Here is a 27,504-nt window from a genome sequence, read left to right on the forward strand (position 1 = left end):
AAGAAAACAAATTGAATTGACTTCTTTTAACTTCATAGCATCAAAATACAATTGTTCAAAATCAAAAAGCTGAATACAGTACTAAGAAATTTAGAAAGGATAATATTTATATGTTTAAAATTATCACTTAAAACTTAACACATTTCATGTGTAAAAAGTAGAAAATCTCTCATTTGAAAATTTACTGTGAAGTTATGTAATGGTTATTGTTGAGGAGAAAGAGATCCAGTTATATTCAGGAGATGAAAACTGACTGTTGATGATTGTTAAATATAGAAATTATAAAGTACTGGAAACCAACTTTCTTTCACGGCTACTTACTTTTGTGATTTTTCTTATTACAGCAAGTTAACGGCAATTTATTTTCAGGAAACAGAACGTACATTTGGAAATGTATACTAAATGTGTGTAATTCATGATAAAAATGGATTCAAAATTAACAGCACATATTGTAAATTGTTTTAAATATTTCATAAAAATTCCCTGCGAAAATCTTTGTTAATCACCTCCGAACATCTTATGTTATGGTGATAAACTTCATGGCTTTGTTGCAATTGTGAAATGTGTACAGTAAATTGCACAGGAAAGAAAATTGGTTAACAGTAATTAGTAGTTGTTGTGTAACTGTTATGTTTAACTTAATTGTTATAATAAAATGTTACAGAAAGAAAGTGTTGTGTTACTGATATCTAAGTTTATTTATGAAAACATCACCAAATCAGATTTTTTTTTCAATTTTCGCTTGACATTTAAAGTCATGACCTGCCTCTAACCGAAGGATTTCCAATTAAACATTCAGCACCTTGTTTCTTTTTGCCATCCCTACTGTCCTGTTGCTACGGCAATGCTGCAAACAGTATACAACCTCATAAAATGGCACGGGATATATCATAATATATTCAAAAATAAAAAAAAAATCGATTTTCATAAAATCTTAATAACCAGGTTTTGAATATTTGAAAATGTCTACCAAGAAGTGTCAAGAATGGATTTTGGGAAGGTTTGTACTTTAATGATATAACCCATTCTGATCATCAGGGCTGTTTCAGTAAAACGTCAATCCTGCTCAAGTATTTCAGGGTTTAATGATAGCGTATCATCCATATAATGGGCACCATCCTTAGCATTTAAAAGATAAATTGTTTAGGAGCAATAGGCTGGACACCATAGCAAGGATAGAAGTGATTTAATGTTGAGTCCGTCATCATGTAGATGTTTTACTGAAACTGTCCTTATTATGTATTGTAGCATTATTTTAGTAAATGTTGATCTGGATGCAAAACTGCAGATATTTCACAGAAAACAAACAATTTTTACTTAATAACATGTTGTTTTAATAAACACAAGTAAATTTTTCATATGAAGACAATCAAATATGGTATGAAGATCGCAAACTGTGATCAAATTCTGTGACGATAACAAGATATATAGAAAATCTCTAAAAATAAATTAAGTTGGTTATAAGTTTGAAAATGGTTTAAAATGGCACATTTATTTCACAGCCCAAGAGCTTTCAACTTCACAAATTGTCTACACTGTCCTTTTGTGACCTTGCTTGACCTTGGTCAGTGTACATACGTGGTCAGCACGTATCTTTTATTGTTAAAACATCAATGACAATAAGTGTGTATCATTCCAAAAGAAAGATTCATGGAGGGTCATCCAAGGTCATTTGTGCAAATGTCAATGGGAGTTCAAGGCCTACTACGGGTCCTACAGCACTCAACCAGGCAACAATGTAGTTACTGTGAAAAAAGATAAATTATCACCCAGTGTGTAATCTGTGAAAGATATTGTATTGTACATTAAATTTTTTTTAACACACAGCTATTACTGTTCAGTGATATCTCAACATCAGATCTGGAAATGCATCGAAGGACATATGATTAAAGTAACTTAAGGAAAATGAGGAAAAAAGTAAAATTTGAAATTCATGTGTAAGATAATGAAGTGAATGGTAAATAAAACAAGCATATCAAGTACAGGTCTTGCCAAAGCTAAATCCCTAGGGGGCTCCTGTAAACTATTGTAATCATTCCTGAGAATGGAGCCCAACAATTTGAAACAAATTCATTTATTTTCACAAATTGAATCCATAGCACTCACATTTGATCTCAACAAAACCACTGCAATGGGACTGTATCCATAACTCATTATCAAGAGGATGACAAACCATAAGAAAAAAAAGATGTTATGTCGTAAATATGCCTTAAATTTAAGAAACAAGAGGCTTATAAGACCTGTATTGTTCACCTGAATCTTAAAGCCTTGCAATGTTATACATGCTTATAAGTTGGGTATTTCAAATATTTCCAAATTAAAGCTGTCACTTAACCTCTTTGGTGGAGCAAGACCAATGGGTAAATTCTTACATCATGACTGATTTTCTCTATCAATTCACAGTAAGAGTTTATATGGCTATAGGGTTTGTCAACTATATGAACAAGGTATATTTTAAAAGAAATTGATAGATTTTCTCTATTGGGCCCTGCCACTCTGGCCCCAGGGGGCCCTGAGACCCATCATTTATACAAAAACAGATTTCCCTTCACCCAAGCATGCTTAAGACCAAATTTTAACAATATCCTGCAATTCCTAATGAACAAGATGGATTTTGAGGAAATTGATAGATTTTCCCTATTAGCCCCAGCCCATCTTGCCCCAGGGGGCAGAGACCCACCACTTATACAAAACTGATTTTTCTTCACCCAAGTATGCTTCAGACCAAATTTGGACAATATCCTACAGTTTCTTAAGAACAAGATAGATTTTAAAGAAATTGAAATTGTTTGATTTTCCCTACTGGTCCCCAAAACTGCTTCAGACAAAATTAATTAAAGTCCACTCTGTCGTTCATGAATATTTGCAATATATTGTAAAAGTTGACAGATGAAAGTCAATGGACAACTGATGCAGGAAGATGGGCCGCCCAATCTAAAAAATAAGCAAGTTTCACAAAACAGCAGCAGTGACAGACCCTAAAGGACATTTTTGTTGAGTATAAGAATCTCAAACAATTACAAAGTCGGTGGTATAGTAAGCATATAGATGTTTATCTATTGACTATTTATCTGTTGATTATCTATTAATTATTTACATCAACTTATATGTCCTATCTGCCTTTTGGCAGAAAAGGAATAATTGGCAATTAAAAAGCTTCAACCAAAACCTAAAACCAAGGTTTCTAATGGACAGACAAATGGATGGTTGGACAGAGGGATGCAGACAAAAACTAGTCCACCAGTATTCTGGTAGGGAATTAATAAAGGATGTTTTATCAAAGTGTAAGTGTGTAATTAGAGGTGATGTAGAGTGATATATAGAATACCTTATCTTTTCTGGAGGAGAGAGACTTGTCACCTGTTCCATCAGATCTGCAGTGTGACATGGATGGAGGTGGAAGTATGGTCGTCCAAGGATTGGATGTTCCTGTTTGAAAGAAGTCATCTGTACATCTATAACTGATACACAAGAGGGACCTGACAAGTTAGTGATGTCTCTTGGTTCCAGCAATGGGAGAATTGTCCATAATGTTTTGTTTAGATTTGCCTTTGACTGGCATGTTTCTTTGTCTACATGTTGGTTTGTTTGTTGAACATCTTTTCAACAGCTGAGGTTGTATGAAAAAGAATGTCTGTAGAAACAGGACAGAGTCAGTAAGGTACAGAAGATGGAGGGTACATAGTATTAATAGAGAAGATTCAGACTGGTTTCCTCAATATTCCAAAGGAAGACCATACACACAGAAAAGACCATACACACAGAAGAAAAGCCCCCATTTCTATAGAGAGCTTGTTGGGACATGTAGTGACGGACAGCAGACTTATTCTATGCACAATACAAGGCATATTCAATGATTGTTTAATATATTATGATGATGGGATGATGGGTTGTCTCAAAAATCTTACCAATATATTGTATTTATTCACAAATAAGCACTCTTCTTCAGGGAATCATTGATTTTAAAATAGCCAAAAATGGTCAAAAACAAGTCCCAAAATTTCCAACTTTTTTACAAGAATGGAGGGGGATTATTGGAGGAAAAAATATCATTAACAGATGAACTCCCCTTCCTTAACTGTAACTACAAAACTCAACTCAAAATATCTTTTAATAATTTCATTTGATGATCCATGGGATGTGGTGTAACACTCCCTACTCATGGCCATTTGTGTTTCTCAGAAGTTGAGAAGCAAGAGGTCTTTGAGATACGGTTGTTTCCTTGGGCATGACACTTTACTCTAATTGCTCTAGACAGATAATGATGATGATGGTCGCCGGGCAGAGTCCAATCGACGTGTGTCGATTCTCTGGTGACATGTGCTCTAGACAGCATGTGATGGGCCTTTCATTTTTTGTCAAATGAGGTAACCATCAGATCCTACAAAGGTGACCCTGCTTCTAAATTATCTTGTTAGCTGAGGGGCCAATAAACCCAGTGTAGCATAAAATAAAGAAACTTTGTCTTTTCCTGGATTTAAGTCAGGATGATGTACCCAAAGTAATTGTCAGCTTTCCCCGAAGTATTGGCTAATTTTTTGGGGGGGTTTTGGGGGGTTTTTTTAGTAATTACTCCATATAATGAAAATATTTAATGTAATTTTGCAACATCATTTTGATTAGACGGTGCAGCATTATCATTATAAACATCAAAAATATTGCTATCTGTCATTAAATTAGAAGCATTATCTTAAATTACTCTCCATACTTTTGATCCATAACACAAAAAAGGGTGTTCTATTGACATATAGTTCTATATTTTCCAGGTATCCATTCATTTATTTATCTATTGAATGAGTTTTAGGTCTGCAATTATATTTCTAGCTTTTCTGCTTATCTGAGACCTGTAATAAATTTCTAACCACATGTAGATTATATTTTTATCAACATTTCATCATGGAATTCATAACTGCAACTGATGGCCACATAAAATTAACAGCAGTATTTACTTTTGTAAACAAACCATGCTAAACAGTGATTTGATCACCAGAACGAACCGTAGTCACTCTTAAATACCATCTTTTTTATCTACTGATGTTTAACAAGTAGCTTACCCGAGTATGTGAGTTTCTTCCATGCTTGACCTGGTTTTATTACATAACAATTTTAACTGGGTATACAGGATGACAATGGTGTACTTGGCTTACTGTCCTCAGGTATCCTGTTTACCTGACATCACAGGTGTATAGAGACCTACATGTATAACCTACCTGTATACCAAACAACAGAATGAACTAGTTATTGTAATTAGTTATGTATTAAGATCAGAGACTTGCCTGAGGCTGTGAGGGTAGACACAAGATGATAAGACAATTTACCTGTCTAGTTCAATTTAACAATTCATACCAAATATATGAAAAGATAAAAGAAACGACTGAGTGTTAGCACAGTTATCCCGTCCTAGTTATTGTCCCTCCTTATTCAACCTACTGTAATAAAAATCAAAATTAAGCAACTATGTTGTCACCAGAACAAGGACGTTCATTGGTGAGCGGATACCCCAACACGGGAGGAGTCACGGAGACAGAAAACCTGTCAATCAATCAGCAACTAACGAAGGTTAGAGAGATGAGGTGTGACGTAGTGGTTAGTGGTATTACTGTATAACAGTAGTAGAATGGTGGCAGCCATACTGGAGTACAGCAAGAGATCACAAATATATAGTAAAGACTCACTTGTGTGGAACACACTTAAATAGAACATGTGGCAGAGACGATATTTCGTTATTACATGTTTTTATTATATCAATACATATATACGTTATAGCGTCCGTCTATTAATTTAAATATTCGTTTCCCTTTATTTTGGCCTTGGTGTATGTTTAAGGTATTTCTATTTCTTGATTGGTCAGTTTCTGATAATCCCGTCTGTACCTCTTTCCTTAGCCAATGGTCAGTGTTTTCTTTGTCGTTATTGTATTTTGGTCATTTTTGGCATGCTATTCAGCACTCTGTCCATAGGCACTTGACTGACAGGATGGAATATTGACAGGTAAGACATTTACTAATTTTCACTAAATTAACTGTGCAATTACTAATTCATTTGCTTCCTTTGAAAGTATATTCGATTTGTGTAATCGTGGTCGGATTTATATATGTACCGGTAACGCTATATGGTTTTTTTTAATTTACTGTATTGTGTTTGTTTTTTATGCAGATTACTGTTACTTATTAGTACTATATCGTCGGCTGTACAGTGATTCCACCGCCCTATTCCACAAATGGGTACGCTCTTAAAAGTCTGATGTATATTTAATTTATTGTGTTTTTAACGATCTGTTCTGTATGTACATGGATGATAAGATTTGCAATATTCTTTATATATAATTATGCTCAATATAGCATGTAACTATTATATTTGAAACTGTAAATCTAGTTAAAGTATTTGTAATTTTAATAGTTCTATACCTACATGTATAAGCGAACAGCTTGTTATCAAAATATTTATATTGTGCTGTATATGTGCGATATCTACAAAGTAATTTATGGTAAAGCCATCGCTAATGATTGTTATATATTGTTACAGGGTGATAAATGTAGTTTTATCAATAAATCGGAGAACCCTTTACAAGTGTGTTTGTTGGTGTTTAAACTGGCAAAGATCTACACTGCTACAAACACATCAGATAAGTTGAATGTTTTGTTTCAGTCCCGAATTTTTCTTTATCTTAGTAAATTAAACCCTGACGACTTGAACACTGTTGAGTCCAATACTGCATTTTTGTCGAATATATATACTGGTTGATCCCTTCATAATTCTACCAAAATTTCCTTTTTTCTATCAAACATTCAGGCATCATCGTGTCTCAAATAAAATTTCCTGGCTTCAGTTCGAATGACTGAATGTGTTTGTTGAGTTGTATTTGTGTTAACGAGCCCTATTGTACTTTTCGATCAAACGTTAATCCTTGTGTTTACACAGGTACACAGGGGAAAGTTTGAATTTAAACAGCATTAGGCAACAAAAATTAAAACAAAATACATTGTAGTCTGTTAACCATAAATCTTCTGTGTGTTATGTCCACTTTTTTTTACGTGCATGGCTGATCAAAACCAAAAGGAAAAAAACTGGAGACAACTACCACACCGATAAAGATTAATAAAAATACTAGTTTGTCATTGACACATTTGTTCATGATTATAAATACACTTACTTGATATACATGTACATATACAAAGTTTTATTTTATCCTATTTTACAGTTATGCTCTTACAGTGCTGTACGTTATGCTTCAGTGATGCTGCCGTAGCCTTCATCTTTTGGTAACCTACCTCAGTGCTATTGATGTTATGTATCTATCGTGTTTTATTTTAAATTATTGTTGACGGTACTTATTACTCTTAAGGACATAAATGTAAGTACAATATTTGTTGTACTTTAGGTGTCAATTTCACTAAGTTGTGTGTATTAGAGAAGGTGCATATCCACGCATTTTACATTACATTTTTTGTTTCATATCTTCATACTTAAATCTGTTTATTGAAATGAAAAATATTGTTAGCACATAAAATTACAAAACGTTTTTACTTTATAACTTATTTATTACTGTGGCGTTGTGCTATGAAACATGTATCCAGTTAACAATCAATGAGAATAAGGTCAATCATCGATGCTCAATGTCTAAGTTGAACCATCGGTTAAGTCAAATATTTCATTTGGTCCCGTCGACTTCCACTTTACTGTGTTTTACTGTACTTGTCAAACTCAGGCACAATTACGACAATTAATTCATATCTGGAACCTTCATATCAACATACACCAGTGTATATATTATGTATTGTGTTGATTTATTTGCATGTACATGTATATATAGTGAACTGCCTAAATTTTTTTTCTTGCATTATTTCTTCAAAGAGCTTCATAAAGTGTTTTTTACTGTCTTTTCCATAACCAGTAGAAGGTAAAGTTTTCGAAAGCATATTTGTTCTTTATGTCATAAAACATTTTTAATTTTCAAGAAATTACACTAGTGTTGGGACATAAGTGGCAGACATAATCAGTTATTCTTTTTGTTTGTGTTGTATCGTTCCTGTATTAGTGTCAAATGTAATAAAATGTTGTAAACCAAATATTTCCACTCATTTTACCTTACAACTTTACTTTCCTGCATATTTACAATGGCCGCCACTATGCAGCATCTCTCTAAACTTGTGGTTTTAAATCCACCATTGCCGCCAATCTGACAAGAATTTTTTTTTTGGTAGGTTTACAGCCACAGCTCTAGTGAAATTCCGATGAGGGTAAGTGATAAAGACAGGCAGACGCCTTGACCATTCTGCCCATAGAATAACTCCAAGAAGCCATATTGACTACTTTTTAGTCATTATGATATAAAATTTGGTAGTTAAAACCATTATTTTATGTTCCTTTTTCAAATTTTAGAATATCAATAGGTGTGTCAGAGACAGATGATGTTGCATAAACTAACGACAAGAATTCAAATCATGACAATTCAGATTTTATATAGTCTCTAGATGTTCCAAAAAAAGAAAAAAGTTTTTTTTTTTCTACATTTGAAAAAACAGCCAAATCAAAAGGATATCTTTATTTTTTTCTACTTTTCTTTTTGTTTATTTCCATATATGTCTACTTCAATTAAAGTATTTACCTGTTGTGAAAGGAATGTCCATCTATCATGCTCTAGTCGATCGCGGTAAACATCTGGTACACGATCCCACACCTCAGCCAGACTCAACAAACTGCCATCTGTTTGGGAAAAATATCACATGGCATATGAATAATTCAGGATATTGACGAAGCCAGCTCAGTCTGTCAGAATGACATCCGAGACATTTTACACACATTTTCGTAACCAAACAACATAAGTAGTGGGTAACTATGACTTACTTACATGGTGCCAATAAAAATCAATCTGAAATAGTATATTATTACAATCAATCATGATCAATTTCAGACCATATTAGGTATTTCATCCTAATTCATATAAATATATTAACATTTCCAGAGTGTATACTCTATTTGGCCTTACCAACATGTCTGACCACTTTACACTTTAGATAAAAATTAGTGTGAATCTGCTATTGTGTTTCTTCTAATTTTTTTAATTCATTTTGTATAAACTAGAAAACTCAAAGCAATATTTAAATAGAAATGTAAATATTTAAAATATTTCACAAAAATATGATAAAAATATGGTGTTGTTGTGAAACTATTTTCTGTTTACATCCTGCAGTTGACAAACTTTCTCATAAAATTGGAATCAGCTGTTTTGTTATTCAATCAGATGTGCTGTTCCATCAGTGCATATAATGGCCATTGACTGAGGATCATTTAAGGAACAAAAATAAAGAAAAACAATCTTTTATAATAAAAATATTGGAAAAACAACATAATCTACTACATCTAAAATATCTGTTTAAAAAAATGCATTTTACACACCAGTAAATCAAAAAGAAAAGAAAAAACATTTCTGAAATATATTCAATCAAACATGCTATTGACCTGAAGTCAATTTCATAATGAGGTCAGTCAATGTGTTTAATATCTACATATAGCAAAGAGAAATTTGCAATCATATTTTGTGGTTGGGGTTAAGATAAATCAATTTCATTCACCAATCAAATGTTGTGTTACATCTCAAATAAATTAGACTGAATGTTTCATACAGTTAGATAAATGATGGCTACATCACCTGCTTTGTACACGTTGAAATAGAGTACAGGTACATTGTAGCTACGGCTATATACAATATTGTACTCATACACCAAGGAAACAAGGGATGCTGTGGTGTCACTGGTCATCAAATGAATCCCACTGCTAGCAGATAGTGTAGAGTTATCTGCCCCTGACACAAGACAGCCACCATCTTCCTCTTCTACATTGGTGATCTGAGGTAATAGAGTAAAAGTTGAATAAAAAGAGGCCCATGGGCCATAACAGTGTGAGAGAGATTAAAGAAATCAATCAATCAGGTTGCAGCAACCTCATTAAATATGCACAGAATTTGGCATTATCTAAATTGGGCAAGGAATTAAGGTAACAGGTGTACCAAACAAATTTCTTGACAATCCTACAAATATTTTAAAAGATGCGGAAAGCAGCATCCAGACGGAGAAAGGACAGACTTTGTTGGGTGGGGCAACTGATTATGTCACAATTAGCATTTTTAGCGTTGTATCTTAAGCACAAAATGTGTTAAAATCAGGTAACTGTTCAAATATGTACAGTATTTCTTTTATGCCTTGAACATTAAGACTTACTTACAAAGGACTGAAATTTTTCAGTTAATTAAATTGATTAACAAGAGTTTGCTGATCAACATATAGAATATCTTCAACTATTTTGATAAAACAATATACTTTTTAACATGTGTCAATTCATCTTAAATAATGTGAGTTAAATAACTAAGATATATAGGCTTACAGTGTCACTGTCGTTTACAATTTGGGAGTGTGTCATACTGTCTTCAGTAGAAGAAACTGACCCATATGCTTGGTCAGTCTGTTTGTTGTCCACTACACTGACCCGCTTGTACAGGTAAACCTCCGTCTTGTCAAACTGTAAAATAAAAAGTAAAACAGACCTAGATTTTCAGTGATGACATAAGACAATAAGATGGCATCTGAAAGACAAAACAACTGTTTTTATTTGAAGTTGATATCTCCAGTCAAACCTGTCCTTAAAAGCCATCTTTGTACATAGGTCTATAAAGGCCACTTTTTTGGTTCCTATGTAATATAATTAATAGTAATTGATACTCTATATAAAGGCCACCTGTGTATAAAGGCCACTTTTCTCTATTTCCTTGAGTGACCTTAATAGTCAGTTTTGAATTTATGTATTTATACTTGTAAAACAGTCATCATTTACAAAAGTTGCTTTCAACATTTTTAATTTTTATTATTTCACTATTACTCTAAGAAAAAACGATTTTTATTTAATTTATATAAAACATTAATTCCGATTTATCATGATTGTTATTCAGCTCATATAACATGTAATATTTTTGCACTTTTGCACATGTGACTTTTATAACTTACTGTAATGCTAAGCTAATGAAATGTCATATATCACACATTCACAGAATGTATTGTGTCAAAAAAAATGGAGACCATAGGTAAAGAACCAAAATGACTTCAAACTGACAAGAGAAATATCTGTTTTCTTCCATATTATCCTTAATCTTTGATCATCTGATAAAAAGGACTTAAATTTGTTTCCATTTGATATCTGATTTATGAAACTTGTCATTGTAATTTTCCTTTGAAAAAATTTCTTAGACTCCTTCAAAAATTACACAAGAAAAACAATCACACTCAACAAACAGCAAAACATTTTTCTTAAATCCTTTGAAAATTTTTTTGTATATATAACAGCACTTATTTGATCTTTGTTAATTCAATACTTTACGAGACCTAACATTAGTAAACTACTAATGCACATGACCTATAATTTATCAACCATTTACGTTAAAAGATAATTATCTATTTTTTTAACAACCTCAGTTGTCAGCAGAATATGACATATGATGACAGTTACCAAGGGGAGTAACTCCTTCAATCCTAACCTGAAGATGGTTCTGTAGCCATACAATTGCTGTTTTTTTGTCTGTGTTAACATTAATATACAGAAAAGATATTTCTGTTAAGGAACGATACCTCTGAATAGTCCTAAGTAGAACAGTATAACACTGATACAATATTGATAGTACAAATTCTGTTAACAAATTTACCATGTACAAGTTACAATAAATAAACTTCAATCAAAATGTATATCCCCCAGAATCCTTCAGGTTACATTGTATATCCCTCAGGATACAATGTATATCTCTCAGGTTACCTTCTATATCCCCCAGGTTACAATGTATATCCCTCAGGTTACCTTCTATATCCCTCAGGTTACAATGTATATCCCTCAGGTTACCTTCTATATCCTCAGGTTACAATGTATATCCCTCAGGTTACAATGTATATCCCCCAGGTTACAATGTATATCTCCCAGGTTACAATGTATATCCCCGGGTTACAATGTATATCTCCCAGGTTACAATGTATATCCCTCAGGTTACCTTCTATATCCTCAGGTTACAATGTATATCCCTCAGGATACAATGTATATCTCTCGGGTTACCTTCTATATCCCCCAGGTTACAATGTATATCCCTCAGGTTACCTTCTATATCCCCCAGGTTACAATGTATATCCCTCAGGTTACCTTCTATATCCTCAGGTTACAATGTATATCCCTCAGGTTACAATGTATATCTCCCAGGTTACAATGTATATCTCCCAGGTTACAATGTATATCCCCGGGTTACAATGTATATCTCCCAGGTTACAATGTATATCCCTCAGGTTACCTTCTATATCCTCAGGTTACAATGTATATCCCTCAGGTTACAATGTATATCCCCCAGGTTACAATGTATATCTCCCAGGTTACAATGTATATCCCCGGGTTACAATGTATATCTCCCAGGTTACAATGTATATCCCCCAGGTTACAATGTATATCTCCCAGGTTACAATGTATATCCCTCAGGTTACAATGTATATCTCCGAGGTTACAATGTATATCTCCCAGGTTACAATGTATATCCCCCAGGTTACAATGTATATCTCCCAGGTTACAATGTATATCCCCGGGTTACAATGTATATCTCCCAGGTTACAATGTATATCCCCCAGGTTACCTTCTATATCCCTCAGGTTACAACGTATATTTCCAAGGTTACAATGCATATAAATTAGGTTACAATGTTTATCCCTCAGGTTACAATGTATATCTCCGTGTTACAATGTATATCCCCCTGGATACAATGTATATTCCCCAGGTTACAATGTATATCTCCCAGGATACTATGTATATCCCCCAATATACAATGTATATCCCTCAGGTTACAATGTATATTCCCCAGGTTACCTTCTATATCCCTCAGGTTACAATGTATATCCCCCAGATTAAAATGTATATTCCCCAAGTTACAATGTCTATCCTCAGGTAACAATGTATATCCCTCAGGTTACCTTCCATATCCCCCAGGTTACAATGTATATCCCCCAGGCTACAATGTATATCTCAGGTTAAAATGTATATCCCCCGGGTTACAACGTATATCCCTCAGGTTACAATGTATATCCCCCTGAATACAATGTATATTCCCAAGGTTACAATGTATATCTCCCAGGTTACAATGTATATCCCCAGGATACAATGTATATACCTCAGGTTACAATGTATATCCCTCAGGATACAATGTATATCCCTCAGGTTACAATGTATATCCCTCAGGTTACAATGTATATCCCTCAGGTTACAATGCATATCCCTCTGGTTACAACGTATATCCCTCAGGTTACAATGTATATCCCTCAGGATACAATGCACATCCCTCAGGTTACCTTCTATATCCCTCAGGTTACAATGTATATCCCTCAGGTTACCTTCTATATCCCTCAGGTTACAATGTATATCTCTCAGGATACAATGTATATCCCTCAGGTTACAATGTATATCCCTCAGGTTACAATGTATATCCCTCAGGTTACCTTCTATATCCCTCAGGTTACAATGTACATCCCCCAGGTTACAATGTATATCCCCCAGGTTACAATTTATATCCCTCAGGTTACAATGTATATCCCTCAGGTTACCTTCTATATCCCTCAGGTTACAATGTACATCCCTCAGGTTACAATGTATATCCCTCAGGTTACCTTCTATATCCCTCAGGTTACAATGTACATCCCCCAGGTTACAATGTATATCCCTCTGGTTATCTTCTATCTCCCAGGTTACAATGTTTATCCTCAGGTTACAATGTATATCCCCAAGGTTACAATGTATATCCCTCAGGTTACAATGTATATCCCCAGGTTACAATGTATATCCCAGGTTACAATGTATATGTATATCCCCAGGTTACAATGTTTATCCTCAGGTTACAATGTATATCCCCAAGGTTACAATGTATATCCCTCAGGTTACAACGTATATCCCTCAGGTTACAATGTATATCCCCAAGGTTACAATATATATATCCCCCAGGATACAATGTATATCCCTCAGGTTACAATGTATATCCCCAAGGTTACAATGTATATCCCCAGGATACAATGTATATTCCCCAGGTTACAATGTATATCCCAGGTTACAATGTATATCCCTCAGGTTACAATATACATCCCCCAGGTTACAATGTATATCCTAGGTTACAATGTATATCCCTCAGGTTACAATGTATATCCCCAAGGTTACCTTCTATATCCCCCAGGTTACAATGTACATCTCCCAGGATACAATGTATATTCCCCAGGATACCATGTATATCCCTCAGGTTACAATGTACATCCCCCAGGTTACAATGTACATCCCCCAGGATACAATGTGTATTCCCCAGGATACCATGTATATCCCTCAGGTTACAATGTACATCCCCCAGGTTACAATGTATATCCCTCAGGTTACCTTCTATATCCCTCAGGTTACAACGTATATCCCCCAGGTTACAATGTATATCCTCAGGTTACCTTCTATCTCCCAGGTTACAATGTTTATCCTCAGGTTACAATGTATATCCTCAAGGTTACAATGTATATCCCTCAGGTTACAATGTATATCCCCAAGGTTACAATATATATCCCCCAGGTTACAATGTATATCCCTTAGGTTACAATGTATATCCCCAAGATTACAATATATATCCCCCAGGATACCATGTATATTCCCCAAGTTACAATGTATATCCCCAAGGTTACCTTCTATATCCCCCAGGTTACAATGTACATCTCCCAGGATACAATGTATATTCCCCAGGATACCATGTATATCCCTCACGTTACAATGTATATCCCCCAGGTTACAATGTATATCCTCAGGTTACAATGTATATCCCAGGTTACAATGTATATCCCCCAGGTTACAATGTATATCCCGAGGGTTACAATGTATATCCCCCAGGATACAATGTACATCTCCCAGGATACAATGAATATCCCCCAGGATACCATGTATTTCCCTCAGGTTACAATGTATATCCCTCAGGTTACAATGTATATCCCTCAGGTTACAATGTATATCCTCAGGTTACCTTCTATATCCCCCAGGATACAATGTATATCCCTCAGGTTACAATATATATTCCCCAGGTTACAATGTATATCCCTCAGGTTACAATATATATCCTCAGGTTACAATGCATATCCCTCAGGTCACAATGTATATCCCTCAGGTTACAACATATATCCCCCAGGTTACAATGTATATCTCCAAGGTTACAATGTATATCCACCAGGTTACAATATATATCTCCCAGGATACAATGTATATCCCCAGGTTACAATGTTTATCCCTCAGGTTTAATGCATTCCCAATCTAAGGCATTTCCAGTCAATGTTATTAAAATTTAGTTAAGCAAGATATAAAAATTAATCCAATGAAAGGAAAGAGCATGCATAGGTACATGTTAAAGCATGTGTTACTCCTATATTTTCATGGCAAAATTTCTAATCTTTCTGACAGAACCTAAATTCCTCCAACAGAGTTTCAACTAAACTTAAAAAGTTCTGTATTTTCCTTAGCTATGTAGATAATATGTATTGGCAACCTTGTATTGAAAGCAAGTGATATAATGACAGACCTCAACAGTAGCACTATGTATATGCATAATACCTAGTGTAAGTCCAAATCTAATACTGACTCCTATATACCAAAGGTCAATGTATGATTCCGGATAATTTTGGTAACCAATTCTTTGAAATTCAAAATTGTTAACTGAGCTTTGTAATACATGTTTCTGTAATCTACTTCTCTGTGGTTATTGTGAAAACCTTTGTCTTTTCATTTGTGGTTGCCAAAAAAACAAATTGAAAATTGCATAAAAATGGAAAATTTTAACAGAGTACTCTCATATCTTTATCAGTCAACTTTATCATATATTTGCATGGTTTTTTTTTTAAAGAACAATAGAATACATGCTAAACAAACTTCAAATACATCTTCAGAAAAAAAAAGTTTGGTTTAAGAATGTGCTCTAGAGTTGCCAGGAAAAACTATGCAAATTCCTGACAGAATAAGCAAAATGCTATAAGCATATGTATTTATTGGTTATTTTATTTTAGCATTTTTCATGCTGAAAATATTGTGATAAAATATGGTTGCACAAAATGCAGCATATGTTCATTGTTTATTACAAATTTCTCATTTCCTTAATTTTCTAAAAAGTAATAATGTGATAAAATTTGATTGTGCTGAATTAAATGTTTACAGAATTAACATTTCTCTAATTTATGCAAATTTAAGATAGGTAAAATCACCATGGCAACAGAACTTAAACAACAAAGAAGCATTTCAATATGCTGTGTATTTGAAAGACCGTGAATTTGAGAAAGGGTTTTCAAATTTGGAGGCAACAAAATGCTGAAACCATATGAACACCCACTGGCAAATGATACAGAAGAATTTTATATCAATTGCTTCCTTGCCTATCCCATTTTGTCTGTCACTACAGAGGCCATGTTCAAATATAAAAATATCACATATCAGAGTTCTCAAAATCCATGTCTCAAAATTCACCTAAAATTAACTCCTTCCAAAGTGAGAGCTTAAACTTCTAATAGGATTGTACATGTGTAGTTGTTTCAGCTTAGAACCAATTTTCTGACTATCTGGGGTAAACTACTACTGAATTCAGGTAAATTAGTGCAGTTGGCTATGTAAAATCTACTTAATTTCTGGTGAATTATCAATGTTGATTACAAACATCGGTTTTCGAAGTTCTTCTCCCACTGACTTCATTTCATTGCCCGATTGTCATTATACTTCATATACACAAACTCATGACCAATATCTCTTACATGACTTCCAGTTACGATTTCATTGGGTCTAAAATGAGGTCCTCACCCTATCAACTCCATTTATCATTGTTTGAAATTTCATACACTCACAACCATCCCCTCTTGAAGGAGTCAACTCCTCAAGACAAATATTTTTGACAACCTCATTTTCTTGCTTGCAATTTTGCCATATTGGCATGAAACTTCATACATTTATTCACGACAGTCATCTCTTGTTCAAGTTCATGTCCTGACCTCCTTGAGTTGAAATTTAGGACAGTTACTATAGGTAGATTTTCAATGCCTTGGCTTTACAATCTATACTTAGTTTTAGCCAATTTTCAAACAATCCCACCCATCATCTTTTGATTAAGGTCTATCTAGTCTTGACATTTCAGGATGAAAATCAAGGTCACCATTACTATACATAGAATTTTTTATCTTCACTCTGCCAACCTCCAACATTTTCTTCCATTGTAATGAAGCTAAAAACACACTCATATTCCCTGCCACAACAGTCATCTCTTCTAACAGTTCACATCTTCGCCTCTTTGTGTATAAAATGTCTCCCTTAATTTTATTAGAATTTTCGTTGTCGACAACATGAAATAGAAACTATGAAATCTGTCATTAATTTTTCATAATTATTAAACAATAAAAAATATTTTCTATTTTGATATGATCTATTTTAATGTGCTGTTAAACATATTTGCATTTCCAATTAGTTCCTAACACATGGAGATTTGTATGTTTTGCAATGCCTTGTTCTATGAACTGATATTGTCAAATAAATCCTTATTACTTTCACAATTTGGAGTCATCAGACAGCAAAATCTGGATATTCTGTGAATGACATGTATGTTGAAGTTTCCACTGTGATGTACACATGGAGTTTGGATGAAATTGGACATAAATTTGATCATCACAGCCAAGAAAGTGACACCATAATATCTCTTTTGAGACTTTTTGTCACAAGCAAGACCGCTATTTACCAAATTAATTCAGCCTTGCATAAAAAATTACTTACCACTAATAAAGAATTTATGTATATTTAATCTCAGACTAATTCTTCAGAGCCACAAATATGTATATGATAGATGTAATACAGATATTGCAAAAGATATTCAACATTTGCACAAAAAGTTGAACTCTAAACAAAGCTGGATAAAGGCACAGACCCCAACACAGAGTTCATCAATTCCAGACCTATAGAACAAGTTAATTATACAATGCTGGAATACAATAATAAAGTTTAAACTATGTCAGGGTGACAAGATATGTACCCCCGTCATTGAAAACTACATAAAAACAACAGGTATATGAAGAAGAATTCTTATCATCTTATAAATATTCCTGATTCTACATATTTGAAATCCAAAGGTTTTACCCTTAATATTTGTCAACATATACATGTATTTTACCCAAATATAGGCATTTAGCATCACTGACGAATCCTAGAAGGATGAAACAGCTGTATGATGCATTTTCATTCATTCTAGCTCTTCTGGATTTTTACTGAAGTCATACTAAAATGTGCTTTTTACAGGATGGAATACCATGGAAGGACATCCCCAAAATATGGTGAGGACATCCCCATAAAATATGGTGAGGACATCCCGGTGAGGACATCCCCAAAATATGGTGAGGACATGACACTGAATTGGAATAGGACACATTGAGACGAGATGCAATGAACAGAAAAAAAAGCAACACTATATTTCCACACCCATAAAATGTTACCGGAGCCATAAAACGTTTACAATCTAGTAAAGGAGCCCGAGTCATTCGGACAGGAGGGTCGCTATGGTGACATCCTATGTCACCAGAAGTGATATTGTCATATTATGTGTATGACCTATCAAATTCGCCATAATTTGAAAACATGAAGGTAGAATTGATTGACCCACAGCATCTTGCTTTCTGCATGTTTTAACAGCATGATGGAAAGCAAGAAAGCAAAAGTGGACAACTGGCAACTCCAAAAATTTGGAAACCTTGTACTGAGCTTTAAGTCATTGTTCTACATCATGAAACTTAAATCTAAATACTTCGATATTGTTTGATTGTAATGAATTAGGATAGAGATGGTCCCCTATACTGTTGAAAATTATTTTTCCATGTCCATAATTAGTTATAGTATGGAACAAAATGTCAGAAAAATTCAAACTTCATATCACTATGTCCCATTGTGCAGAACCCTAAATTCAGTGATAGTGCTAATGTTGGGTTTATTAACATCTTTGTTTTACAAACTCTTCTGCCATTAAACTGATTAATCTTTTATAAGCACTGATAATTCTGGAAAATAATGGTATACAGGTTACTGGAAAATTGTTTCATCACTGAAAGCATGTCCATTATTTGCCAAGAATATTCCGTTTATCACAAAATATTTACCAGTAAAAAGATAAACTAGCTTTTGATATTTGACCCCGATCCTGACCTTCATTAAGACTCTTATGCCTCTCTGATTTATTTTACATTTACATGAGAGAAAGAAATTCTTGCTTATTAGATTTTAAAATTCTACCTTGACCTTTAATGTAGTGACCTTGACCAGTGGTCAAGTGACTGAATGTTGTCTGTTTGTCAGTTGTGTAGATCAGATGGCAAGGATTAGGAAGAGGGCAATCACCAAGGTTGAAAGAAGTTATAATGAGGAAAACGCAAGAGCAAGGACAGATCAGGCAAGAAGAAGCAAGGAAGGTGAAAGCCCTGGAAATCAAAATCACGGGGCATGGATCAAATGGGAGACAGAAAAGTTAAAGATCACAAAGGGCAGAGATCTGGAGATGCACACCATGGCAGTTTTACACATCTACAGATTTACACACATGGGTATTGGTGGAAGATCCTTTATGTCACCAACATGAAAGGCCTGGAATCTGGAACTTATTCTCTCTTCCTAAGAGATAGCACTGGCACAGGGCCGATACACATGGAGACATGACCAGGTGTTAAGGCAACTTGCTCAATCCTTTGAAAGGGAAAAGAAGAAGGCACAGGGAATACAATAGGGACTAACATTCCTCCAGTTCCACAGAGAGGGACTGGCACCATCGCAGACAACAAGGAATGCCAACAAGGGTATTCTAGGAGGTGCAGAAGACTGGGACATACAAGTCTTGAAGAAATTGGATTTTCCACAGATCCTGCAACCAGATATTACGTTGTTGTCACCCAGGAAGAAAAAACTGGTGAAGGTTGAACAGACTGTGCCCGTAGAGACAAAATGTGAATCAGTACATGAATGTAAGAAGAACAAGTATACTGAATTGACCGAGGAGTCAGGCAGAAAAGGCTGGCAAGCATGGAACTTTCATATGGAAATAGACTGCAGAGGATTCCTGGTCAAATCTGGAAGCTGGAAGATGCCAGGAATCTTGGGAATCACTGGAGGAAAAAGGAAAAATGCAGTGAGAGAGTAGGGGAATTAGGCAGAACCAGCATTACGATGGCTGTGGATGCAGAGAGGAGAAAGCAGCTGGAAGCAAACTATGGAAGATTATGGGACTTCTCTCCCCTGCTGTCCACCAGTTCCAGGATACCGGGTTGAAACCCTCAACAAAGGCTGGACCTGGCTTCATTTCACAATATCAGAAGAAAATATATACCAGTAAAAGATGATATATTTGACCTTGAACTTGACCTGTTTTCTCATGACCTTGACATGAAACAAAATAACTATATCTAACAGAAGAAATTTTTCATAAAATGTTACTTCTAGTAACAATAACCTTGAGCTTAAGGTCGGTGGTAACATTACAGTCAACAATGCCTATTGGTGATACATATTGTAAATATATAGGAAATCATCACAACAGAAATGATGTCCTTTTTTAACCTTTGACCATCAGTTGAAGATCAATATGACCTAGTAATAATGCACTGCACATCCCTATGGTTGACAGACTAAGCTGTAGCAACACTTTATAGTTGTTTTAGAATAATGAATTTGCATACCTAAGTATATGTACTGTCCAACTAACATTCTAACACTTTTAGTCCTTTTAAAACAAATATTCATGATGCTTTTGTATTTTGCAAAATATTATTGATTTTCTGGCCAATTAATTAAATATTGTTTTTATTGAAATGACTACATTGACTTAAGTATTAAATCAATGTATAGAATAACACAGTCACCAACCAATAAATCATCTTTTCCTTCTTTAAATATGTTTTTCATGACAAATACTATTTTAAATCGATGATTTCTACACTAACAGATACCAATATAAGATTCTATTCATCACATTATATGTGAAAATCATTGGATTTCATAACTTATTGCCAATCACATTTTTCAAAAGGCTAGTTTATTATCGCTTTTTTGTCACTTTGACAGTAAGGCTCATTTAAGTATGTCCGGTTTGAGTGGTGGAGGAAAGACAGAGTTCCTGTTAAAAATTACCGACATTATGGCAAGTTCCTGGCAACTGCTCGACATATGCCTCAAACCCACAACCCATGGGTGGAGGACTAGTGATATAGACTGACAAAATCCTTTACCAAAAGACCACTGCAACCTTTCTTGTCAAATGATGTTCAGCTACACCAAATCAGGGGTAAAAACAAATCCCATATTATATCATCATTGATTAGCTTGAAATTGTGCATTGTATAAATTTGTAAATACTTATTGCATTTGTATGAAAAATTGCAGTTAATTTATTTTTAACTTGCCAACAACCTAAATGATGTTAACATCAATCAATGACCTGAAGAAAAGAAGATTTGCCACATGATGTACATGTATTATTAAATAAGACATACTTATATGAAAAAAATTGAATACTAGATATTACAATGTTTAATAATCAGTATACATAATGTATATTATTTACACAATGCATACATTATGGATTTTAAAATCTTGCTACATATTAATTCAGCATGGTAGTTAATATTGTAATACTACAGGTAAAATATATAGCAGCATGATGCATAACTAATAATTATATATAATAGTGGAAAGCAGAACAGGTAAGTGTATGTATACCTGAAATGGGCTATGAATTTTAAAATTGGTGAAAAAAAAAAAAAACTTTTAAAGAGCTGATTTAAAATCTTGCCATACACAAGTAATGCACATTGAAAGAAATGAGAATTTATACAATAAAACGAGACTAGAACGTGTCCATATCTGCATTGTGATCATCAGCAGAAATGAGAACAATGATGTGCATTGGACCGTGCGTCCCTTTACCGTCATCGCGGGTAAAGCCTCAGTTCTTTTGTTTTTGAGACAACCCCGAAAAAACGTGTAGCAATTCGGATTCTTGAATTTTCTATGTGATCATAACAGATATCTAGATGAGTTCCGAACGAATGACAAGCGGGTAAAAAGCAGGTACTCCTTTCTCCACCTTGGCGGTGGAAAACAACGTCCTATATTAGGGAATAAGTTTATATGGCGAAACATTGGGTTCAGACATACTATAGACTCTCTTAGTTCCCAGGTATCTCGATTCTTTGCATTCAAAGACAAGAAATGTTGGGTAAAGTAGCGGAATTCATCTTCAGAAATCAAACCTGCCGCCATGATGTAAGGAATAGTGTACGTGGGAGGTGCAACGAACAGCGGATTTTGTTCGTTCTGGGGGTCAATCAATGTACCAATCATCTGCTATAGGCTCATCTCCTTTCTTATAGTTTATCATCATTTTTAGCAACCCCTTGTGATTGTATTTGCCCAAAATATAAACATTATATTTCAAAGTTGAGTAGAAATAAAGTAATTCCGGTATGGATATAATTTTTATGTGCGTGAACTGTAAATACGTTTTCCTGCTTGGAGCCTCTCTGACCTGAACAAGTTTCTAGATCCCCATATCTATTGAGCTAAGCCTTGGGTATGTAGGTCACCACTATATCGCTTTATTATTTAAAAATTTTGTTTTAGGCGTGTTGGTACGAAAATATAGAAATAAACAGTATGTAAGTAAAATGTTATATTTGATTAATTGTAGAATAAAATGCTTTTCCCTGCGCCCGTCTGGTGTCACTTTTCTCGACGGCAGCGGAAAATTTAATTATTGATCGTACTCAGAGTCGCAGATCGATGAAGATGCTGAAATGGTTTCGCTCTTCTCTCGAATAACATCCATCTAAAGCTTAATCTGAACAAATCACCTCCTAAAATGACCTACGAAAAGATGTTAAAGGAACACAGAAATATGAATATCTACATATATTTTAAAGATCATCATAATATTTCTGAAGAAATCTTACTATAAATTTTATAATTATGAAAAAAATGTGATATGTACAATATCTGTAAGTATCATGAATTAGATCAAGTGAACTTTTTTTAAAATGAGTATTTTATGTGTCTTTGTCAAATATATATTTAAATCATATAGCATCAGTCAGTTTATGTAAACAACATCAGCGTACACCTATGTTCGTGGGGTCAAACAATGCTATCCACGTCCCGAATATTTCTTACTCGAACTTCGTCGGTTGGAAATAAATATCGGGCTGGTAATATTGGCAGAGAGCCAACCAGTCTTTGTCGCTGTAACGCACAATGTTTCAGTAGACGGTTTCCAGATACCCCAGTGCTACTATAATTAACTAACTAATCGGCGTGCGCCTTTCGACAGCCCTACTTCACGTTTCCACGACTACGGGGTCAGTGTCGCCCTTGATGACTTGACAGGTGCATGGCAGTTCAGCTCTCAGCATGTACGCCAAAGGGAAAGGATCGACTGTACCCTCTGATGCACAGGCAAGAGAAAAGTAAGTGAACTAAAATTATTTTTCGAATTTATGGCTTCGATGGAACTTGTCAATGACTCCTTTTTGATTTTCTTGGCGAAAAATGGTTGATTTGAGTTTATTTCTGCAGTATTATCCACCTGCGCTTAGAGGGATGCCCCATTCAAATAGAGCCCAGAATGGCTGTTCCCGTTATTAAACATACCCATTCAATGGCGGTGAAATCGCATGTGGAACTGCCCAAATTTATCATGTTTTTGTTGTATTTAAGTAAATTTGGAACTGTATCTCTACACTTATAAGTAAAGTAAAGATGATAGGGACTGTATATACAATTTATTTACATCAATAGACTTTCTAACGCCGGTAATCTATTCGAACCGGACGCATGTGTCGGGCAATTGTCCAGTTTTGTCCATTGTGTCCAATTGTAAATAAACAATCTGCTCATGCATTTCCTTGTCTGTCTCGTCTTTGCAGGTTAGCCCTTTATGTATATGAATACCTACTCCATGTCGGAGCACAGAAAAGTGCACAGACGTTTTTATCAGAAGTAAGTATTGCCCATGTGCCGGTGATATTCACCTGTATGCGCGTGTATACATGTGTATTTGGACCAGCTGATGGGCTGTGTATTATGAAACCGGACTCCATTGCATGTGTCCATCATTGTATTTTGTGAAAGTGACACATAAGTCATGAACATCATCGGAAGTTTTCAATACATCAATTTATATGATTATTTGGTTGTTTTTAATTCACATTTAACAGTAGATCATAAACATGTGAAATAAATAACCATGGTTCAAGCTAACATTCAATAATATAATAAAAAGATATTCTGACTTTTGTTTTAGGTTAGGAGTGGAATAATTAGCAAAGACAATGACATGTGGGTATGTAGACTAAGCATTCCCACACGACATACCCAATCTAACAATTTGATAACTCACAAAAAAATTCTCAAAAACATCATTAATATTTCAAATAAATTAAAAAAAAAAAAAAACAATATGACAGAATGTCTTCTTTATTATATCAGTTCATGGCAATTGAATAGATGATTTTTACCTGTTGAATATATTTTTAAGATACAATTTCTCTCTTTCAGATACGATGGGAAAAGAACATAACATTAGGGGAACCGCCTGGGTTTCTACACTCCTGGTGGTGGTGAGTAATAATCCTTACTGTTTTATCAGAAAACTTTTAAAAAACACACGCACATAGATACATAAACACACAAACACTCAACATGTTTGAAATGTGATAGATTTCTTTATTAAATGTAATTTTCAGTTGGTAATTAAAAGTTTTTAGATATTGGTTTACTAAGGTAGCATATCAATTAATTTGTTTTATACCCTCAATACAGTAGTTTTGGTCATCATAATCTGAGACCCAATATTCGCAACATGTTGATGTAAGCATAGTCTTTGGGTTCATAACAACATGCATTGACCTCAACATCAGTCAATAAAATGTACTGCTGGGATTGAGCTGCTACATGCATATACTTCACTGTTGTCAGTATGATGTAGTGTCCAGTATCATCTGTCTAGGTCTAGAAAATCAGGTAGTGTGTTTTTTACAGGATTATGACTGTTTTAACATCCTCTTAGCTTATTTTGATTTAACTTTACATGTAAAACTTTAAAAATCTGGAGAATGTTCTGTTTCAATACACTCCCCCCCTCCCCCCCACCCCACCCCACCCCCCACATGGTCCACATCCCTGCTTTTAATACTTGTGATTTTGATGCAAAGCAGTATAGCACAACAGCGAAAATACACCAAAATTACAGAATTAAAATTCACTTTGGTTAAGACCAATTGCTAATTAAGTTATTTCAATTTGTATTAATCATTCTTGTTGACCTGAATGGAAGTGCATGATTGGTATTGCTGTTGGACGAAACCAGAACACCCAGGGAAATCCCATGTGGTCGGGCAGGTGACCTCGTATGTTTTCATGCCCTTTTGGGAATCAGAAACCTGTACATCAAGTGTAAAGTGAGTGCTTTGCCACTGCTCGAGTCGACAGAGAAATTGCTGGTGACGTCTGTTCAGACATTCTAGCTTAGAATCTCTGTTTGGCCACAACGTTTTTCCTGTCATCTTTCGTAGGTGCTCATCTCTTAATTCTGTTATGCAGTAGAGCCAGGTAACAGCTGATGATGGGTTATTCGGACAACACAGTTTCAAATCTCTATCTTGCCACATTGCATTTTCAATCTTCTGACTTTAACCAGTTTTTACTCCACTGTAATTTTGTAGTATTCTTAAATAACAGAGTGGAATGGTCTTTGTTGAACTTTGCAATAAACTGTGTTGAAGGTTTCCAAACCATTTTTTAGCCTGTTTCCATGTTTTCCAGATCAGTTTGTCACTCACTGCTCAACTTCCGATTCATTGAATGCTGTAAGATAAAAGTTGTCTGTCATTTGAAAAGTCTCCTACTGCACTGAGCTGGCAGTTTACACCTATCTTATCAGACTTGTGGCCATCTCTGTTGATGTTTAGCATAATGCCAGGGCTCTTGATCTGCCAGATTTGGGGCCGAATTCCCAATGCAAAATAGTTTTTTTTTTCCCCAATTCTAAGGAAAACGCCGATATTTTTCCTAATTTTAAGGGCCCCGGGACCCAGTCCCAAAATGGGGTGCGAGTCATGAATGCTCAGTGTTTATTGTTGGTTATTGAATGGGATGCTCAAGGAATGGTTGTCAGTACAATGTGACTGGATGGAGTTTTATGATAACTTGTCCAGAGATGACACTATAAAAGGTTCTGACGGTGGTCCATCCTAGGACACCTGTTTTTCTATGAAATTGTTTTCTATGGATTAGTGATCAACAGATACCAGCATCACTGACTTCAGCTCCTTTGTTTACACTCATTTGATGGTGCGTGACTGCATGCTCTCTAATTTGTTCAATGTTCAATCCAGACCATGTGTCATTTTCTGTGAACAGTGTATGTCTAATTTGTTAAAGGTCAGTCTGCTTGTATACCAAATCCAATCAACAGTTTAGGCATTTGGTGATCATCTACCAGTATACTACATTCTGAAATCTCTTGATGGGGCTTACCTAGTCAAAAATGCTACCTGTGCTGGTCAAAGAAAAGAACAAACATGTCTAATACCTGAAATTGGTTTTCTGCAAAGTCACAGGTTCTACAGAGTCTCCTAGACACCTTAATTAGACTGACCCCATTGCAATTTATTGTACCTTTTCAACTCTGCTTAACCTCTTCCTGTACAGGTCATGGCGTTTCAGTATGATGGTACTATATTTGCTTTTGTATGGACCAGTGATCTATGTAGACTTTATATATTCTGAGCAGTTAGGAATACAAAATATTACACAATTGGAAACAAGAGGTTTTCTCATTGCATTTGTTGATAAATTGTATCATATGCTTAAAGCATTAGTTGTTTGGGCTGCTCCTTTAATCATACTTAACAAAGTTTACAGTGTAGACCTGTATATTAAAAATGCATAATTCAGGTCAAGTTTTCTGTTTTGCCCATCAGTGGTATGCCCAGCCCTTGCATACTTTCAATGAATATGCCAAGGTGGTGGTTTATCCTCCAACCCATTTATAACCTATGCTTATTATTGCCTTCTAATATAGTGTTTTAAGTTTTATTGTTGATATTTTGCTAAGCCCACTTGGTGTCAAAAGTTAATGTTCAAGGAACAATTAGACCTGCTTTGTTCCACTGCATGATCGTTTAAGCTAAGAGCCTGCTGGTTTAGTGTTGTGGATGTGGTGCTGTTATTCTCATCTTTGTACATAGGGGCTTGGATTTACTGATGACATGATTTTCAACTTACTGTTTAGTCCATTTTGAAGGATTGAGGTTGAAGATGTAGAAAAGACTCAAATATTTTTACATTACACTGAATCACCTTCAGTAATAAAGCTGGTTGATATCAATCATTTAGAAGTTCTCATTACGTCAGCTCTATATCACCAATATT

General features: G+C 34.8%; 2 protein-coding genes across 10 annotated transcripts in view; one reads left to right on the forward strand and one right to left on the reverse strand.

The window, feature by feature from the left end:
- Positions 1–1,387: 1,387 nt before the first annotated feature.
- On the reverse strand, positions 1,388–22,338 carry LOC132557007 (ubiquitin-like-conjugating enzyme ATG10). Its single transcript, XM_060221472.1, has 6 exons — positions 22,234–22,338; positions 10,384–10,518; positions 9,653–9,848; positions 8,609–8,706; positions 3,329–3,429; positions 1,388–1,745 (listed from the first exon to the last, which is right to left on the reverse strand). The coding sequence occupies exons 1-6, from the start codon at positions 22,336–22,338 to the stop codon at positions 1,649–1,651; spliced, it is 732 nt and encodes a 243-aa protein (XP_060077455.1). The 3' UTR covers positions 1,388–1,648.
- A 1,134-nt stretch (positions 22,339–23,472) lies between these two features.
- The window catches only part of LOC132556939 (single-stranded DNA-binding protein 3-like), a 94,527-nt gene continuing 90,495 nt past the window's right edge, over positions 23,473–27,504 (forward strand). For 8 of the 9 annotated variants that reach the window (XM_060221401.1, XM_060221395.1, XM_060221396.1 and 5 more), the window contains exons 1-3: positions 23,482–23,537; positions 23,997–24,069; positions 24,628–24,689. In XM_060221401.1, the coding sequence (XP_060077384.1) occupies positions 23,482–23,537; positions 23,997–24,069; positions 24,628–24,689 (191 nt within the window). Of the gene's footprint in view, positions 23,538–23,996; positions 24,070–24,627; positions 24,690–27,504 lie in introns of all 9 variants that reach the window. The other variant, XM_060221403.1, reaches the window with a different exon arrangement.

The sequence above is a fragment of the Ylistrum balloti genome, unplaced genomic scaffold (assembly GCF_031769215.1).
Source record: "Ylistrum balloti isolate Yb309-2 unplaced genomic scaffold, AGI_CSIRO_Ybal_v1 Utg370612, whole genome shotgun sequence".
In the NCBI taxonomy this organism is placed as follows: domain Eukaryota; kingdom Metazoa; phylum Mollusca; class Bivalvia; order Pectinida; family Pectinidae; genus Ylistrum; species Ylistrum balloti.

Coding starts and splice junctions, on each gene's coding strand:
- LOC132557007 (XM_060221472.1), bottom strand. CDS start 22,338: ATGGCGGCAGGTTTGATTTCTGAAGATGAATTCCGCTACTTTACCCAA. Junction 3,430..8,608: donor GGACATTCCTTTCACAACAG/GTAAATACTTTA, acceptor TCTTTCAAACAG/GAACATCCAATCCTTGGACG. Junction 1,746..3,328: donor TCTCCTCCAGAAAAGATAAG/GTATTCTATATA, acceptor CTTTTTTCACAG/TAACTACATTGTTGCCTGGT.